The sequence below is a fragment of the Rhodnius prolixus genome, unplaced genomic scaffold (assembly GCF_049639745.1).
Source record: "Rhodnius prolixus isolate KJV_2025 unplaced genomic scaffold, Rpr scaffold_4, whole genome shotgun sequence".
Classification (NCBI taxonomy): domain Eukaryota; kingdom Metazoa; phylum Arthropoda; class Insecta; order Hemiptera; family Reduviidae; genus Rhodnius; species Rhodnius prolixus.
The window spans coordinates 1,650,407-1,670,420 of NW_027411614.1; the positions used below are offsets into that span (position 1 = coordinate 1,650,407).

Below are 20,014 nucleotides of genomic sequence, written 5' to 3' on the forward strand. Positions count from 1 at the left end.
TCACAATTTTTCAAGTGTTTTTGGATAATTATGAAGAAAATTATTTTTTGAGGAGTTTTGTTAAAGTAATATAGCATCACACAATCAGTGGAAATAAAAAAAATATACATTTTTTGGCCACACTTGTTTAATAAGGTTTGCAAGCGCAAGACATATTATAGATAAAGGGTAATCATTGTATGACAGAATTGGAACGCGTGCGTTCGTCATCTTGGTTTCTCATCCCTGAGTACTGACTGTAGTCATTGGTTAAAAAGTCCTGGTAATTTTGTTAAATTTATAATTGAAAATATGGCAGTAACAATTGAAGCTATTGATTTAGAAGTTGATGAAGATCAAGACGAAGTTATTCCACCCAATAATGCCAAGTGAGTTAACATGAATTTTTATTTTGTTCATGGGAATCGCTTAGTTACAGGCTTTTCCTATTATTAAACCATTTGAAATTTAACTTGAATAGAATTGTGTAACTTATGTAATCAATTTTTCATTCATTTATTTATATGCCTTTATTTTTTGTCTGCTTGTTTGATTTTTTACATCCCTCATTGTTTCGGATCACCTAAAGAATGTGTTCTCAATAAGTTTTAATTATTATTATTTACCAAAGAAAACAGTTAACTTGTAAATTAACAGGGTTATTATAGACAATTGTTAAAAAAAAAGACAGTAAAATAGTTTTAACAAAATTTAGCTAACTAAAATTAGTATGCGAGGCTTGAAGAAATTAAGGGCATTCAAGATACAACACACTTTAGAAAATGATTTGTAAGTGCTTAAAGGTAGTTGAGGCTAAATCTTTTACTTAATTATTTAAAGTGAGTATAAGTTTTTGATACAGTATTAACTACAACACGCTACCGTTTCCGTATTATCTGAAGATAATGCCATGCTGTCTTTTAAGTAATGTTTTTAAATGACGTAACATTTTTTTTTTTAAATCTATCTAATGGAAAAGAAGATTTTTAAAAAGGCTATTCTCAGAGTAAAATAACTGATGAGGATGAATGGATGTATGTCATTATAATTGATCTGAGGTGATTGAAGTAATTGCAATAATTATTGAATTTTTTTGTTGACGATCTGATTTATCTTCTTTATTATTTCTATAAATACATCAAAGGAAGTTGTCTTTAAAAACTGTTACAGTTTGCAAAATATGTGTTAGCTATTTGGTGCAAACCAATGCCAACACAACTATTTAAAAAAAAAAGTCTTTTGTTTGCTAGTAATCCTCCTGATGATCTTAAATCAACTCTTAACTATGCAGTCCTTTCTAAGAGGAAGAGGTGTTCTCACTTTTAAAGGCATTTTGGTGTAATGATAGTCCATCCTATCTAAACACTCTTACACAATTTACTGGTTGTTCACCGATAGTTGATTTGTGTAGTTTTGGATTATATTGCTCACTGGCATCAGAAGTTTATATGCAGGCTCATTTTAAATAACTCTCTCTCTCTCTCACACACACATTTTCACAATATCATCTATATATTAGTGATTACGTTTAGAATATCAATTAAAGTGACAAAGTCAAGATCCTACATCTCAGAACTACTGGCTAATCTACTTTTTTTTTGGGGGGGGGGGGGATTTATAACTGAAGTTTTTACAGTTGTATTAATTAAGAAAATCAATTAGAATATCCGCACGAATATTGTCGCTCTTATTTTTTTTTATTAACTAGCTGAAAACATTTTAAATATTGATGATGATACGTATCAGTCTTCAAACTACCCAGTTGTATACATTTAATAATGTTAACATTTAGTACAGTTCATTAACTACAGATTCCAAATTATTTATTTGAATAAATACATACACAGCGTTTTATAAAATGCTGAAAAATATAATGTTGCTTATTGTTACTGTGTACACCTTATATACAAGCTGAACATTTCAGTTTATTGAGTGTTAGTATTTTTCTTTTTTCTTAGGATTTGCTTTTTAAATTTATTTTCCGTTTATTTGGCACATATATTATTTTTTAATTGTACATTTATTAAATATCGTTTGTTCGTTTATTTCATCAGATTGGCTGAAACAAAGAAAGAAATGGGTAACCAGCAATACAAAATTAAGCAATACGGAAAAGCATTGGGATATTATACGGAAGCAATTGGTGAGTTCGTTCAATGTTATGATTATTTATACACTTATGAATGTTTGATTGTTAATAAGAGGAAGGTGCTGCAAAAGGCTAGTTTAAGCTAGCTAAGAAAGGGCTTTAACCAGGTATTGGATTCTAAGCAAAATAGATAGCGATCGTTAAATTTACGTTTCTTGAAATATAAGACAAGTTCTTAGGATTAGGATGGCAAATTCAGGTCAGAAGCAAGCGAAAACATTTATTACTAACTGTTCTTCTAACTTTGGATAATTTTAGACCTCCTGACGGGCCACTGATAGTCATAAGGTTTTTTTTAAAAAAAGTTGAAACTAAAACGAGAAGTGACTAAGTGGAAAAGTCGACTGTTAGGGTTAGGTCTTAATTTAAGTCCAACAGTCGGTATACTGGAAGGGAACCGGTTAAGGTTTATATTGAGAGTGGACACAAAGACCGCCATTTGGGCTTAATAATGGCTTGAGTTGCTATTTTAAAATAAAAAAAGCAAGACGGATATGGAAGAATGGTGATAAGGGTGATCTACGAAGGGGACTGAAGCCTTGACGACATCCAAACCCTTTTATGGCATTGTGTAGTATTTCATAAGTGCTGCCAACAAAGCATTGGTTTTTAGTACAATATGCACTTCAAAAACAAATTCTTAGGGTGAAAACTTAAGTTCAAACCCAAGCAAGAAAACGTTCATTACTAGCTGCTCTCCTAAATTTAGTATGGTATTATTCCAATAAGAAGCAATCACTCGGATAAGGCCTCCTGACGGGTCACTGAAGAAAGTAAGAAAACCCGTCGTTTGAACCTGATAATGGATAAACTGTGAACGTTTTTTACTTGAAAGAACGGCAAACGCCACCCATGAATTGTAAAGAGCTGGTAAAGATCAGGTGCCTTGAAACTCATGCGTTCTTACGTCGTCCAGGGGCTCCTCCCTGACTCCCAAGTCTAATTAAATGGTGCTCTAACCGTGCACCAATAGTCTCGTTGGTTTGTAGTACCTTTATGATTTATCCACTTCGAAGCTAATTTTTAAAGAGGCCTCTCATCGAAGAAGGTTTAGAGAAAAGAAATATCCAGAAAAGGGAATAATAGAGAATTCACATGCAAGTTCCCCTCACCGCATTATCGGTTTGCAAGGAATTTGCTATATTGGGATAATTATCTACTTGTTAGAGCACCTATTAACGACACCTAACAGCTAGTTGGAGATCAAGTGTATTTGAATCCTATTTCTCAATGGTAGAACATTATAAAAAATATTTTCAAAACTAAAGAAAACAAGAATCAATTAAAATAATTGCAATTTAGTTATTATTGTACAATAGATATTGCGCTGATAATTTCATGATTTGTAGTATAGAATATTTTACGTTGTATTAATCTTAATTTCTGTGCCTTCTGATGAGTGAAATGTTGAAATATTCCTTCTATTGTGAAGTTTGCATGCAAATTAGAAATATTAATGATATCTTTTGTGTTTTAGACTTGAGTCCAGAAAATTCTGCATATTATGGAAATAGATCGGCTTGTCACATGATGCTTGGGCATTACAAAGAAGCTTTAGAGGATGCCCTCAAGTCTGTATCTTTGGATTCAAAATTTGTTAAGGTTAGTTGTTTAGAACTGATTTAATGGTGTTTTAAAAAATATCTTCATATTATAAAATTATTAAAATGATGTGAATTTAGCTATTGAATAAAATCTAAATAAATATATTGAAACTATTGAGTTAGTTATGTTACATAATAACTGTAATAATAAATTCCAAATTTTAAGGGTTGGATACGAATGGCTAAATGCTATTTAGCCGTTGGTGATACATCAGGAGCGGAAACTGCAATATCCCGGGTAAAAGAACTAGATCCTGTGAATAGCAGCCTTCCAGCGGAAATAAAGAATTTAGAAACCTTGAAACATTACAATGATGTCGCCAATAAAGCTTACGCTGCTAAGGAATATAGAACGGTAAGTAGAACGTATTGAACAAAATAATTACAAAATGAAATAAAGAAAGAACAATTTTAGAAAAATTTCAAAGAAGCACTGTACTAGGAATATAATTAAAGAATTTCAAAAAAAAAGTTTGCTAAAACGAACTTATGTGATTTCTTCAAATTCCAACCGGGGAATGAAAAGTCTTAGTAAATTTTATAACAATTAATTAATATAGTAAATATTATTATTCTTTTATTTATTGAATATAATTTAGAGATGTAGGTGTGTATTCTTGAAGAAGTAGAAAGTTGATAAATTCAATTTTTTGCTCAACGCCCGACTTTTTTGTTAGAATTTGTCTACAAGGATCTACAGATATTATAAACTTTTTAAGTGATCGTCATTAAATTGGTGGATTATTAAATGTGGTTGCCGATAATTTACCGAAGTTCATAACAGTGTAGCTCATGAAAATTGATGTGCTTTTCAATCTATACTCGAGTTTTTAGATGGGATATTCTTGAATGTTGAATGTGATTTGATTACTTCAGTCTTTTAGGATTCTAGGTACAAGTAATGTTACTTTTCTCTTTATTGTAAAATGTTACCTACTAATTTAAATTTGTTTTGCAATTATCAATTATTTTGATCAAATCTCGCAACCTAGAAGCACGTATCTATTAAAGTCTTCCCTTAAAAAAAGGTTTTTAGTTTTTTGTTTTGCAGCTAATGTCCTTTGCTTTTGACATTCAACTGTTGAGAAAGAGTTGATTACTTATAAATTATAAATAGAAGTCACTTTATACTTGCCAATAATTCTACTTGCAAAAGCGGTGTCTGATTATATTATGATCGTTAAAAAAACAATTTTCCCTTCAAGGGACTAAAATTGGAAATGAAGATAACGGCTAAAAAAAAAAAACAACTAGTATTTCAGTAAATACAGGCGGTTCTTTATTTATTTTAAATGAATACTCTAAATTTTATTTAAATTTTTAATTTAATAAATGTAATTTTTTTGTTGTTGATATTTTAAAATATTTTTCAGGTAGTTTTCTGCTTAGATAGAGCGCTTGACATATCAAGTGCTTGTGCAAAATATAAAGTATTAAAAGCAGAATGTTTAGCACTGTTAGGTCGTTACCAAGAAGCGCAAGAATTGGCCAACGATGTGCTTGCCTCTGATAAACAGAATGCTGATGCTATATTAGTACGAGGAATGTGTCTTTACTTTCAAGATAACGTGGAAAGAGCTTTTACTCACTTTCAACATGTCCTGAAACTTGCACCAGATCATACCAAAGCTATGGATATTTATAAGGTATTATTTATTTAAAGCAATTACGTGAAATTAAGAAAAAATTTCTACTTAAAAAAAAATAATCAAATTAATAACATTTCAGAAAGCAAAAGCTTTGAAACAGAAGAAAGAAGAAGGAAATGAAGCTTTTAAAGCTAATAAAAATACTGAAGCATACAACTTATATAGTGAAGCTTTGAGCATAGATCCAAATAATACTTCCACTAATGCTAAATTATTTTTCAATAGAGCAACTGTTTCGTCTAAGGTGCGTACAGTGTTTTGATTTTTTAGATTTAGTAATTTTTACTTATTTTACTCTTAGCTTCTTTAATAGTTATTGGCAGAAAAGACGAAATTCAGAGGAATTCCCCTCTTAGTAAACAACTTAGAAAAACAAATTGACTTAAAAATTTAGTAATTTATTTATTTTCTTTATATCGCAACAGTTTTTTTTACAATTTTATAGCTCGGGAGATTAAACGAAGCGATATCAGATTGTACATCTGCGTTGAAGTTGGACCCAAATTACCTGAAAGCACTTTTGAGAAGAGCGAAATGTTACATGGATTTACAACAGTATGAAGAAGCTATAAAAGATTATGAAAAAGCTGTTTCAATGGACTCAACCAGAGGTAAATTTATTTAAAAAGTTTTACCTTTAATTTTGTTTTAAAATTATTAAATGAACGTGACGAATGATAACCCGTTTCATGTTTTTGATTGAATCAAAGTTTTTGTAGATAAAATTAACTTTTTATTTATAAAGTGCCAATTAATAAAAATTTCTATTGAACAAGTTTACAGCAGCACAAAATTAAATCATATATTTCAATAATAAATAAACAAAAACATCTTGAAAAACGTCCGCCGAGAAATGGTTTAATAATGATTGATATTATTAATAATACCTAACGATAGTTAGGTTATAAATAGCGGTATTTATAAGCTCAAAGTGATTTATGCTTACATATTTAAAAAAAAAAATAAATAATCGCAAAGAAGCACAAACTTGGATTCTTCCTTTCTGGTTTCTTTCCAAAGATTTTCTCCAAAATTTCTTTATCATTGGATATTTATCAAACAAACGAAAATATTATTGCTGGACTGAAAGTTTTCCCGCAGGAAAAATATTCTTGGGCGATACTGGTAAACTGCAAAGTTCAACACACTCTTCTATACAATGGATAAATTTATCGTCTAACTAAATGGAATTAAAAGTGTCGCTATACATTTTCCATTTGTTAACAAAATCGGTTTACCGTAATAGTTACACGAGATATTTTTCGAGTTTGTTTTGTTTTGAAATTGTCTGTAAACAAATTACGCATGGTTTCCATGTGAGAAAATTGACGAAAGTAGATACAATAAAATTACTGAAAGCAATTTAAGTAATTACTTTGTTATATTTTCTTTAATGTAGGCCACTAGTTGTTCAGTAAAATTTAGTAAATAATTAAATTATATATGAATTGAAAACTTTCTTTGTTCACAGAAATGAAAAAATTGCTGGCTGATGCTAAACTAGAACTTAAGAAATCAAAAAGAAAAGATTATTATAAAATACTTGGTATAGATAAAAATGCTTCGGTTGAAGATATCAAAAAAGCATATAGAAAAAGAGCTTTAGTCCATCATCCAGGTTGGTTTTGTTATTGGTGTATAAGTATTTACACACAGTGATATCATAGATTTCTAGTCATAGATTACAATCGTAGATATATCCATTCAAACATTTAGAGTTTTGTAATATCACTGAAATTAATCTATAACTACTCTTCTCCTGCAACAGAAACATTGATATCGAACTCATTTGTAGAGTACCATGTTCTCTTTACTTAGGAGTTCTGGTAGTTATAATGGTATTTGTTGCAATTGCGTATATTGTTAAGGTAGGCACCTTCATATAATAACGTCCTGATTGACAACAAAATTAAACTTATTTTTAAAAGATTTGGTACTCAGAACTTTCAAATTCGGTCTTACATGTTTATGGATTTTATTAGTGTGGTAGTATTGTGTTGTAAATATTTTAGCTTCTCGGCCTTTTGGCTAATATTGAAGTGGATTCTATTAAAAATTCTTATTTGAGCAACATTCAGAAGCAATTCTTGAGAAATCCTACTTTGCATCTCTTGTAGTATTGGTGCTGATTTCTCTAGCGATTAGTCCTTATGTCCTTTATTCAATGAAGGCAGAATCATGATATGCAACTGATGAAAAAGCTGTTTTTCACTTGGCTTTTTTTCAGTTTGAAAACTATTTTGTCAGATATAGATTCCATGGATAACTTGCTTTATTTCGTAATTCTTGAATGAATTAAGCTGTTCTCTGTAATTAATTGCCTCTCTTAGTTATTTGAATATATTACCAGAGATAGGCCAAAGAGGCAATGTGGATTTTTTGAGTGAGCTGACTGTTCAGCATCACTCCTAGAAAGATTCCTGAGTCACCTTGCTCTTCTTTATAATTGCTAAGTATCTTTTTTTTCAGTTTATTTTTTCCCAACTAATCTTTCAATTGTAAATTTTATTATTTGTGGCCGATAAACGTACGACAACTACTACAAATAAGATTTTCAATTGTGTATCAATTAAAATCAATACTTTTAAATAGAATGACTCTTTGTTAGTTTGAAGGTGTCCGGTGCAAAGCTGTCTAAATACATCTAAGATTTAAAAATTTTAATATTTTGCTTTTCGGTTGTCAAATACCGGTTCCAAATACCAGGAGATTTAGTATACCTTGAATAGTTTTAAGATCGTAAATGTATAATGGTTTAAATTGCAGATCGCCACGCAAATGCATCAGAAGGTGAGAGAAAAGAGCAAGAAAAGAAGTTCAAAGAGGTTGGCGAAGCCTATGGTATTCTCTCTGATCCTCAAAAGCGAGCACGTTATGATAATGGCCAAGATTTCGAAGACCTGACTTCATCGCATCCATGTTAGTATTAACAGATTATTTTTTCATTAGGATGGTCATATTTCAAGGTTATTTATTTGAATGTATTGTGAGAAAAGTAATGCCCGGAGCTTTTTCCAGTGCACTGCCGGCCTCCGGACAGTGTTCTCTCGTTACAGACAACACTGTCCATCACCGGACAGTGAGCTGTAAGAAGCTCCTAGGAAGAGAAAATCTAAGGGTCAGCTGCTGGATTCGAACTATTATACCCAAAATTTTCCCCGAATAATTCAATTAACCCCTTAATGCACAGTTTTTTTGAAAAAACCGCTATATTTTATATTTGAATAAGTAAGTGTTATAGCTTACAATCCCATGTAAATGATAAATATCTATAAAACGATTGCTTTTCTTTGCTTTCACATTATTTTCAATTCTCGATTATATTCGAGAGTGAAAAATTATAGTAGCATAAAGTGCAACGCCGCTCGAATTATCTCGAGTGTGAACAGTTTGGCCAGTTTAGCGCGCTCGAGTTAACTCGAGGGTACTTCTATGTAAGGAGATAGATTCTCTCATAAGTGCCGTTTTATATATACATTGGCTTCACACATTCATTTCTCTACTATATACCACTATTTACATAAACTACAACTAATGGATGGATCAGTACTCGGTATTCCTGTCATCCTTATAGCTTAACCGAAATTAAAATCATTTAATCCTTCTCTAATCATTTTCTTCCATTCATTCTAACCGGCTATAACTTTTAAATACATTCATATTTCTGTGCTAGCTCTGCTATAGATTTAAGCATATAGATGTTGGAGAATATTATGTCTTCGTAGCGAAATGTTGCATTTTACGGTTAATGGAAGTTTAAATGTAGAAAGTTGAGTTTAAGAAAATTTCTCAACAAGTAACATCTTGTTCGCTATCTCAAAAAATTGGCTTTTCTGTGAACTTCGTTCATACACATAGATTTATTACTTTTTCTTCTGTTATTTTTCAAGAATAATATTCGTAGGGCAATTCTATGGGAATGGTCGAGTTTGGCTTCCTATTAAAGTTAAATTTCAATGAAATGTATGGTCGGTCACAAACCGTGTAATATTAATAATAATTAAATACGATACAAATATTTAGAGAATAATGTTACAACCTTTAGAATAGAAAGAAGAGTAAGTCATGTGAGTAATTAATACCAGCTTTTTTTTACTAGAATGTCACGCGCGTAGTACGCATATCATTAAAATGGCAATTATAACAAGGATATAAATAAAAGCTAAAAAATATATTGTGGAAGGTTTTCAGATTTAATTGATATCTTGATTTAAGACATCAATTTCACTTCTCCATTGTAACAATACGTATTTACTGTCAGAGTAATTATGAATTAAAACGCAAAAATATAAATTAATATAGCTATTTAGCAATAAAGTTTTTAACTATTCAATTTAATTAGCTCCGCGGTTAGTACATAAACATATGTTCTGGTTCGCATCGCTTTTATTTCCCTTAAATTTTCTCTTCGTAACAACTTCCGCAATTCATGTAATTTTGATATCCAGTGTTGGCTAGCACCAAACCGTATCGTGGCGTCATTGATCTCTGATATTTTGAAATTAAATAAAAAGAATTTAACTACATAATTTTCTTAAATTTTCAGGTTTCAATGCTGATACAGTTTTCCAAGCTTTTTTCAGTGAAGGAGGAGGCCACTTTTTCTCTCAAAGTTTTCCTGGATCCTTTACATTCCAGTATCAGTAAATTGTTTTTGTTAATAAAATGTTTTGTATATTTAAATTTTTAAGACGACGAGTGTTTTTTTTTTGTTTTGTTTTGTTTTAAATTTTGCTGATGCCGGATAATTTATTGTTTTTATAAATTTATTAGTTTATAAAACATAATAATATTAATAATCTTATTTATTGTAACTGAAATGAGTTAAAGCAAATTAATTAAAAAACAAATAAGAATAAGCTCTTAAAACTGTGATATTCTCAACAATGATTTATTTTTAATTATTGTATTTTTTTATTAAGATATTTTAAACATTTTTTCGAATCGGTCATTTCTGAATTATGGAAAAATAGCTTCAATTGTTGTTTAAATCTTTTTTACTTTTATAGAATAGGTTTCAAATCAGATTATTTTTTTATATTAATTTGAAACTAAACCTTTGACTTTAATTTTGATCGTTTCAGATGTTAATTCGTCAAGATAGGTTCATTAGGTTCTTGTAGACATTTTGATTATTACTTATCAAACGTGTGTATTTCTTAAAATTCTTTCTTGTAAATCAATTCTCTGATGATTGTAGACAGTCTGAAATGTAAGAGAATTAAGACGAAAAAAGCTTATATAAGTAAAAAAAAAAAAAAAAAATCCGCTTTTCTTATTTCACCGTTCACTTGAATATTATATGTATATATATTATATAAATATTATACATTTATATTCATTGAAATTTTACATTTATTGTATTTGCGTTGACTTTTCTTAGAGTGAAATTAACATTCAGCGCCATATCATTGTTGTATTGCTTGCTTGAAGATTGAGGGATTGGCTCATATGGAAACATACTCGTTACTGTGGATAGTGTTGCGGATTATGAGTCACGCCAAGATGTTGCTGGAACTTCCAACAGAAAGGATATCCTAAGTAAGAGAAGGGTTTCTGCCAGGTCCCTAGAAAATTTAGGCTAAATTATGTGAGATAGGATCCCACTTTGTATGAAGATGTGTGGACTGGTAGTATGTAACTCCTTTGTATATATATCGCTTTTAACCGTTTCCCTAAAATTGCGAGCGGGCACTCCAAAATTCAAGCCAGGGTTCAAAACTATATCTCTTTCTCGATCCTGACGTTTATCAATGGTCGTTGTAATTTTCAAGTGGTTGGTGGACTTTTGCTTCGATCTAATTATGAATAAGATCAAATCTTCACTAAATTAGAAAAAAATTTAAGTGAAAATTATTTCTGATAAAAAGCACATAAATTATGACCAATTTTATATCACTAGACGAGAAGTTAAAAAAACAAAGTAATATACTTTTAACACTTTTGGACTGTTTGTATAATAATAGTGATAATAATAATAATGATATATTTCCCGCATCAGCAAATCTTATCTATTGACCATTCAATAAGTTAATATTTATTAAGTTCCTCCTTTTATAAAAAATAGTAACAATTTATTTTTTACACATTAATTCTTGTTAAGAGTGTATTTTGTACTGTTAACTTAAAAAAATGATAATTTGTAAAGTAGAGAAGTAACTTAGCTAGTAAAAGAAATTTTTGAATGAAATTCTTATTAAGAAAATACAAATAATAATTGTGCATCGTTTATATAAGTAAATCTTCAAAGAAAATTTTTTTCCGATATTCGCTTTAATCAAAATTAATTTCTTATAATTTTTTCCCTGCATGTTTGCCTGTCCAAAGTAGTTGCTAGAAAACTTAGTAGAATTTAGTGAAATAAATATAGAACTTGTTTTTTGTAAATAGATTACTTGCTTGTAAACATTCTTATAATGTTTGTAACTTTTAGCACATAAAGGAGGAGCTCATTCCCCTCATTCATAACATCACGAACTGTTTACACTTTCTCATTCAAGGCAATTGCTAAATATTTATTTATTTTTTATAATTCAATTTATTTTATTAATTTGAACAGGTTCATGGTAAATAATAAGTTTTAAAACTTTTAGAATATTATATGTTCCACTCCTTGGCCAAAAGTGATTTCATTCCAGAGTTTCAGGTTCATCTAATCCTCAATTACCTAGTTCTTACTCGATGCCACTCTCCAATCATATCTTCTAATAATTCTAATTGGTAGTTGGACGTAAAGCATGCCTAAAAAAATAGGTAATTACTTTATTGCTTTACTTTACTTACTTTAAATAATTCGTTTCCATCATTAAACAGGGGTTCCTCTTTTAGTATTTTAGGCCATCTCTGATCCTGCGTCCTGTTGAAATCGCCGTACCATCAGTGTCTTTTAGACTATTGAGTTTAATACAGTCTAGTGGACACTGAAGATTACTCTTGCCTCATTTCTAGATCTCCCTAAAGATACTGAATTTGTTTTTTTTTAATTTCAAGCCTCTGATCTAATTAAAGGTTCTGATCCAAAATAGCTTCTGACAAAAACCTAAGTAGAAAAATGTGGGGAATTTTCCTTTTGGTTTCAAAGCTTACTTACTTAATCCAGAAAATAGATTTCAAGGGACTTCTCGATTTTTTTCTTTAAGAAATCCATGTCTATTTGGAAAAATCCGTCTATAAAAAATAATAACCTGATCCTAATCTTACGTCCATCACATCGCATTTTCATTTACATTTTAAAGTTGTTAATCAACGTTATAAGAGCTTAGAGCTATTTCTAATGCTTATCAACGGAACTTTATCCAAAGCAAAAAATAAATTTGAAAAGTAATGTTTTCTAAGAGTTATATGCTTAAGCTCTATCAATTTTAAACAATCACAAAAATATTTACATATAAATATTAGTAATATTTATATAGATTTCTTGTGAAAGTTAGCGAAATGTAAGGGTTTTATTTTATAATTTTTCCTCAAAAGTTTCCTTAAAAAATTTAGTGGCAAGAGTGCCAAATTAGTTAATTGTGTCCTGATTAAAAGTTATTATTTTTTTAATGTTACTAGATTTATTGTTCGTTCATTTAAGAAATAAGTAGAAAAATGTCAGTGTGAATCCAACAATTCCTGGCATTATAATATTAAGTATTATAATATAATATGAAGTTGGAAATTAAGTATTAGTCGTGGCTCCCATATATTAATTAGGCGCCACGATAGCCGAGCGGATGAGTTTCCGAACCTAACAGCCACGGTAAGAAATATAAAAATTAATTGATTAAATTTAGGCATTTTGTCCACTTCTTTTTTCCAAGGAAACGCTTAAAATAAAATATTCTTCAATAACTAAAGACTAAACTGTTTAGAATTGAATTCTCTAAATTTCCCCAATAATTTTCCTTAGTTAACAAATATTCGTATTAGCGGTCAGTGTAATTAGACAAGATTGTATGTTTTTCCATGAACAATGAATCTGTTGAAAGTGTTGTGAGTAGATTATTCTACCGTTTGACGTCAAAAAATTATGCTAGTAGAGGCAAATAATCAAGGTTCTTTTTTCTTTTAGTAAAAATCAATTTCCAAAATTTTGATGAAAATTTTGTAATATGTAAATAACAGTCAATTGATTATTTAAAAAAATGAAATAAAAACTTAAATGATAATAGGAATAGATTTGATAAATTTACTCCTACATAATAAGTAACCTCTAACTTCCATGAAATTAAACTATTTGTCAAAACAGAGGCAACATTTTTTTACAAGTATTAACTTGTATATAAAACTAATAATGATAAAAAAACAACCTGAGGCATGCCTATTACGGTTTACTTCTAAATAGAGCCTATTTTAATGCAAATGCTTAACGAGACTTATAACGACTTAAATCAAGGAAAACATAAGTTACAGCTATAACTTTTACTTTGTTATTCATCGAGGACTATTCTAAAAATTCTTGTATATGGTTGTTTCTTGGGCGACAAAAAATTAAAAGAAAAAAAAAACAATTATTGTTTATATATTTCGAGATTCAAAATACAGTGTTATGTTACTTTTTACTGTTGGCTCTCGTTATTATTTAAATTACAGGTTTAAAAGTAACACAATAAAAGTTAACTTGTAGCTTTAACTTTTTTTCTTTTGTAATTTTATTTTATAATTCATCAGTTTTTATAGCCTACATCATGTTGTGGTATTGACTGTATTTACGGTGGCCACTATCAATGCCTTGGGTTTTTACTGCTTTATTTTTTGTGCCGTGTTCAGAAGGTCTTTCTATCTGAATGAGACGAAATGTAAGAAAAATAAGCTTTACTTGTCTCCGCCTCCAGTCGAAAAAAAATCTGGACTGTTATCTTATCTTCAGTGAATACAGTACGCTATTAGAGAACAGTCTCGAGTCAGACCTGAGGTTAGTATATTTTGTTGCCTCATCATCCCGTGTGGCTTTAATTTCATAAAACATTTTACATCATAAACATCACGATAACAAGGAATTTGTCTCGATTATCACATATGAAACCGCCTCCAAATGGAGTAAAGAAATGCTGAACTTGTCATATAATTTTCGATTGTTTCTAATAGCGCATCTACTAATTTTTTGTTTATTATCCAATTCAATAGCTTTTGCTAGATCAAATATCCCCAAAACGCACTCCTCACGCAAGTATTAAGTTATTTACGCAAAAGTTACTCTTCCTTTCAAAAAGGTTAGGCAGGGGATACCAATTCATGTTTTTCGTTCTGAGCGCTTAGCGGAGTTCTCATTGTAGGTGCAATGCAATACAATCAGCAAATCAACTTTCGCCAAGTTTGGGAGTAATATCTCATAAAATAACATATTTGAAGAAATATTTATTATTCTGCCAAATTAATTAACTATAAACAAGATGCAAAAGTCTTATTTCATCACAGGTTTACTTCTCGCTGGGTTTAGATCATCCAGGCTAATAGAATGACTTTTTAAAAGTTCAATAACTTCATTATCCTTAGTATTTAATTTAAGATCATATTTTGGGCCAATTCCCCAAAGTGATTCCAGGTCGTAAACCTTTCTGACAGGGTCCATCATCAAGTGAACTATAACATTACCTGCAATAAACTATGATTAGTCTTTTATTTTCTTTATCCAATAACTAATATGGCCATTAGGCAAACTTTTAATATTTTATTTACGCTAGTTTTTAAAGATGCCTTTTTTTAACCACAGAAAATTTAATTTTCTTCTATTTTATCAAATAGAAGGTAATTTTTTTCCTTTCACCTAAGGTGATGGATCTCGTCCTACTTTAATTAAATCTGCAATAAGCAAATGTAGCTATGCCATGGGCCAATGTATGTGAACTAGTTTGCTGGGGACTCGCTAGAACAATGTTAACTAGGTCTGCGGGTTCTGTGTGTATACTTCTCAACAAAAGCGCATCAACCGAGACATGGTGTGGTCATCGGTCTTGAACTCTGCGGGTTTCCGGACAGCGCTCTCTCGTTAGACTGTACAGAATCAAATTTAAACAACTCCATCCTATCCGAACTTCATTTGTTCCAATAGTTGACTCAAGGGCAAAAAGTACTTATCTAAGTACCAAAATTCCAAAAAATAATGTTTTCAATAAAACTACACTAAATGTTAGCCAGATTTTCAAAATAGGTTATCACATAATAGCACAAGATGCCTTTAGAAAATTTTAGGACGGAATGAAAGGCAAGATTAGATTAATGGTAAGTGCATTAGGCAGTTTCAAGGAGATCCCGAGTTCGAGTCCAGCCTATCCTAAATTTGTTTCCCTCAGAACAGCATCATACAGCTTACTATGTGGTGATTAACTTCTGTTCATCTGCCTATTCTTGGCAGTAATAAGAAAATAATTTTTGAAGGTAATGCAGGAAAAGGCTCATGGCGCCAATGTCAGATGCTAAATCCTTTTATTAAAAAAATAACAAAGCTCAACTTCACTTACTGGCTTGAAGGTGGAACTTCGCCCATGTGTTAATCTTAATAGTTTTCTATCTGGATTGCACGTTATGCTCAGATTACCCGTAGGGACGCTATGGTTGCTGAAGAGGAATCTATTCTCCTTTCCTCTTCTTACAAGTTTAGAATTAATAATTTAATAATTAAAACCGATGCTATAAGATATCATTATTTACACTCCCTTAGATATAATGAAAAAAATACAAATATATTAAGTATATTTTGTCATACCTAAATCCAATGCAACCCATTCAGAATTTACACCTTCCAGTAAGGGTGCTCTTGCAGTTGCACCCAGTTTATGTTTAAAATGCTTCCTAATTAATTCCGCTACACCATTTATATGGCGACGTGATGAACCACTACATATGATCATTAAATCGGCATACTTAAGATCGGGCGGAATTTTTATTACAACTACTTTCTGCCCTTTATTAGATTTTATATATTCTACAAGTTCCTGTACATCAATTTTCTCCGTTGAATGTTCTGAAAGAATAGAAATAGCTTGTTGCATTAACAATACTTACTGTAACGAACAAATATGCAATATCTGAGTAATTGCTAATCAAAGACATTTTGGCAGCTATCGAAGCTTATTGCAACTGTCAAGGTTTCAGAAAAGATAATTCCTAGTTTTACGCCAGAGTTTACTTTAATAAACATTATTATTTGAATAATCTTCAAATAATTATTGGAATAAGAACCGAATTCTATGAAGAAGACCTTCAACAAACAATAATTTCTTCAATGCTCTCAAATTATTCTGTTGAAAATAGCGGCAGTATGTCTGAGGATAATTTAAATTTCATAGAAGTAATAATTCTAATTGGTTAGAGGATTACAGCAAAAATCAATTTCTGCTAAATGAACTTACCGCAGATATTCTGATCAAGAGAAGTCCTTTCGTTTTCATTTAACACTTCAACACCTTTCTGTTTCTTCAATCTTTCTTCTTCTACATCAAAAATTATATCAGCATCTTCATCCTTGAACACTTTGTATTTTTTCGCAAAATCTTGTGGAGGGTCTTGTTGATTGTTTTCATGACTAAAGCACCGAATATTTTTAGAAAGCCTAAATTTGCTACTTGAAGAGTATAATTTTTTAAAACAGATACCTAAAGTACTAATAAACATTTTTAAGGCTCATGAAAGAAAAATACTTCTACGCAACTAAGTATTAAGGTAGGTTCCTTTCTAAGTGGTTTAATGTAGTCAAGCATTTTTGTAACATCACGCCTGTTAAACGTGAAGACCTTGCTAAATATAACTTTAATTATCCCTGCTTCGAATACCGCGTATGACAACTTTTTATAAGTTAGAAAAATATGTTTTTAGTAAAGTATGAGTTCCTGCCACCGATCACGATACCTAATTGGTGGTTGGACGTTAAGCCCCGCCTGAAAAATAGGCGATTTCTTTACTTTATAACTTTAATTTATTTTTCTAATGTGTACAATGAAAATTTCTTTAAGTTTTTTTAGTTTAATTTTGTTCCTAAGGCTACGGATAATTTGGTTAAATCCATTTGGAGTTTGATTCGAAGCTTACGCTTGTGCATTTGCAAGGGAAACAGCTGATGATAAAATAATTGATCAATCAAATTATAAATAAAAACTTATTTATAATAATTTATATTAATTTTGAGGTAGATAGTACTTTACAAATATTTGTTAATAAGCTAAAAATATTATTTATAAAAACTTTGATTGTCATTTTTGTTTTATCGATTAAGATCTCGAGCCTTATCCCTACTCCCTCGGCCACGTTGAGGGGCTTTGGGGTGCTTCTTTTTTGCCATGAGGTACGGTGAATAGTTTCCAATTACATCGAAGGAATCCTTAAGTTTACAAGAACAAACTCGTCAGAAATATGAGAGCAAAGGTAAATATTCTTACATTTAATGTTATTAAATTCTTATTTTTCTCTATTCATTTGCTGATGCGTGATTATAGTGGAGGAAGAAGAGAATGCGAAGGTTGAAAAGGAAAAGGAGGAAGATGAGGGCAAGGTCTAAATAAATGGAGTAAGTCAGATTTGTATAATTTTTAATTATTGTAGGCTTGCGAGTAAATTTTTGATAAATAATTTCGGCGGGCCATTTTTTCCTTTAAAGTTTGTGTGGCTTACCAAATTGTGGAAGAAAAATATTTCTCATCATAATAATTAAAACCACATTTGGAAGCATTTTTACAATACAGCTGTTATGGTAGTTACTAATTGGAAGCTAATTTGAGTTGACCTATTATAAGTTTATGAACGGAATCATGTTTACGGGCAAATGTAATTTTGTTTGTGTCAAGCCATTTTTGTTTAAAAAAAAACTACTATAATTCATTTTCTTCGTTGCTAAATTAAGACAAATTTTTCGAAGACTACTAATTCACTTGTATTTTCTTAATTAGTTCCTTAATTGTTATGAAATTAGAAGATGTAAGTCAGTATTTTGAAGCGTTTAAAGCGTAACAGCCAGTTCCTGTTCATTTTTTTTGGGAGTCTTAGGTTAACCATTCAGTGATTTTTGCCATCTTATAGACTTCTAGTCCATTAACCCTTCACTTATTCCATCATGTATACGTGTACTGAAAAATAGACGAATAAAAAAGGGTTGAGGTAACATCCTGCAATTCGCAAGTTGTCCCAGCTTGAAAGCATGCCCCTAGATTTTGGTGTTTTTTTTACTTGTAAGCAAACAGTGCACAGTACAATATAAACCAATTAAAATATGTACTAGTTTTAAGATTTAAATGTTCTTTGCCGTACGGTATGTGTTATGGTAACGTCAGACATTAATTTTACTGACGTTTCCTTAATAACTCGAATCAGTAATCTTTTGCAATAAAGAGTTAAAAAATAAGAACCCTAAGTAGAGCAGTTTGAATTGAAATGCAACATTCCTATAGTACAAAAATAAAATGGTTCATTTTTTTTAGTTATAATGTGTTAGTAGAGAATTCCTAAACGTATTACGAGCGGTATGTTTGAAATCTGAAACTTTTAACACATGCCGAATATTCTAGGAGTGAAAATCGGTTCAGGGATTTTAGTTGGAATTGGGAGATGTTAAAGGGCTTAGGCTGATCACCTTAAGGTGTTTATCCGATTCGTTGGATTGCAATGAAATTGGCAAAAGTTGAGTATGTATTTTTATTATTTGACGTAACTTGTTTTATGTTGCTGAAGTTTTTTTTTAGGGTAGCTCCATAGCATTAAAACGCTACAATAAAACACTTTTGTAAAATAATATAACTAAATACATGAACCGAACTTTCAACTCTATCTAGAACTACCACACCACGATTTCCTTTAAAGGTCGCACTATTATACCATTCTAACTTCTGAACTTCAACCATTGTACCCAAGTTCACATTCTGTTCGCCTTTTTTTTTGTCATTTACTCTTGTCCTGATCCAATAAAGTGTTAACTTTTTACCTAAGACTCTTAGTTACATGAATTGGGAAACATGGCCCATTTCTTGTCCCCAAAATAATCCGTTTCTAGGAAAGGGATTAACTTCATGGTTAGCGAATTGGATTCTGGCTGCTTTGGTCCTTAAATTTTCTCTTCCAAGTAGGAGCTTCTTGAAGCTCACAGTGTTGTCTGTATTGAGAGAAAATTGTCTAGAGTATTCAGTGTGCTGAAAAAAAAGCTCCGGGTTCTAATGACCTTTGTTATTATGTGAACTCACCTTAAATTATTAAAACAAATTCCGTTTGGAATCATAAAAATCAGGAACAAAAATATTTTTGTATGAATATTAATGAACATGAGATTATTTCAGCTTTTTATATATATTTTTGAATTATTTTGTTTCAGGTCCTGATTATACATTTCAGGAGTCAAGTTTTGGGTTCTTTTTTTTTTTTTTACTACTGAACAGAACTTCACTACACATCTTTATTTGACAGAAATTGCTCACATAATCCATTATTCATGTGCAAAAAGAAATTAAAATTGCTCATTCGTGAGAAGAGAAATAAAGGGTCACTTTTTTGAGATTTTTTATTTATTTATTGGTATCTAAACTTCCATCGTTAATTATAAACACACAATTCAATGAGGTTTATAATTTTTTTATAAAATTTAATCATATGATTACTAGTGTGTATTATCCTCTTATATGCAGTTTATCCTGAAAGTTGAAAGCCAAATCTGCTAATGAACAAAATTGTGA

At 30.5% G+C, this 20,014-nt stretch overlaps 2 protein-coding genes across 5 annotated transcripts; one reads left to right on the forward strand and one right to left on the reverse strand.

Annotated features, from left to right (window-relative positions):
• Positions 1-5: 5 nt before the first annotated feature.
• On the forward strand, positions 6-11,664 carry Tpr2 (Tetratricopeptide repeat protein 2). Of its 3 annotated transcripts, none has more exons than XM_074130863.1 (10): positions 6-368; positions 2,034-2,122; positions 3,606-3,730; positions 3,899-4,087; positions 5,106-5,378; positions 5,461-5,625; positions 5,827-5,992; positions 6,853-6,999; positions 8,148-8,300; positions 9,928-11,664. In XM_074130863.1, exons 1-10 carry the CDS (start codon positions 292-294, stop codon positions 10,026-10,028), a joined length of 1,485 nt encoding a protein of 494 aa, XP_073986964.1. In that variant the 5' UTR covers positions 6-291; the 3' UTR covers positions 10,029-11,664. The 3 variants fall into 3 exon arrangements, with proteins under 3 accessions (XP_073986964.1, XP_073986965.1, XP_073986966.1); XM_074130864.1 differs by lacking the exon at positions 6-368 and adding an exon at positions 468-768; XM_074130865.1 differs by lacking the exon at positions 6-368 and adding an exon at positions 470-782.
• A 2,202-nt stretch (positions 11,665-13,866) lies between these two features.
• On the reverse strand, positions 13,867-17,375 carry RsfS312 (ribosomal silencing factor RsfS-like protein, 312). Of its 2 annotated transcripts, XR_012459370.1 has the most exons (4): positions 16,715-17,375; positions 16,069-16,326; positions 15,824-15,950; positions 14,741-14,957 (listed from the first exon to the last, which is right to left on the reverse strand). XR_012459370.1 is itself a non-coding variant. In XM_074130877.1 (3 exons), exons 1-3 carry the CDS (start codon positions 16,974-16,976, stop codon positions 14,767-14,769), a joined length of 711 nt encoding a protein of 236 aa, XP_073986978.1. In that variant the 5' UTR covers positions 16,977-17,373; the 3' UTR covers positions 13,867-14,766. The 2 variants fall into 2 exon arrangements, 1 of the variants encoding a protein (XP_073986978.1); XM_074130877.1 differs by lacking the exon at positions 15,824-15,950 and having other exon boundaries at positions 13,867-14,957; positions 16,715-17,373.
• Between the last annotated feature and the right edge of the window lie 2,639 nt (positions 17,376-20,014).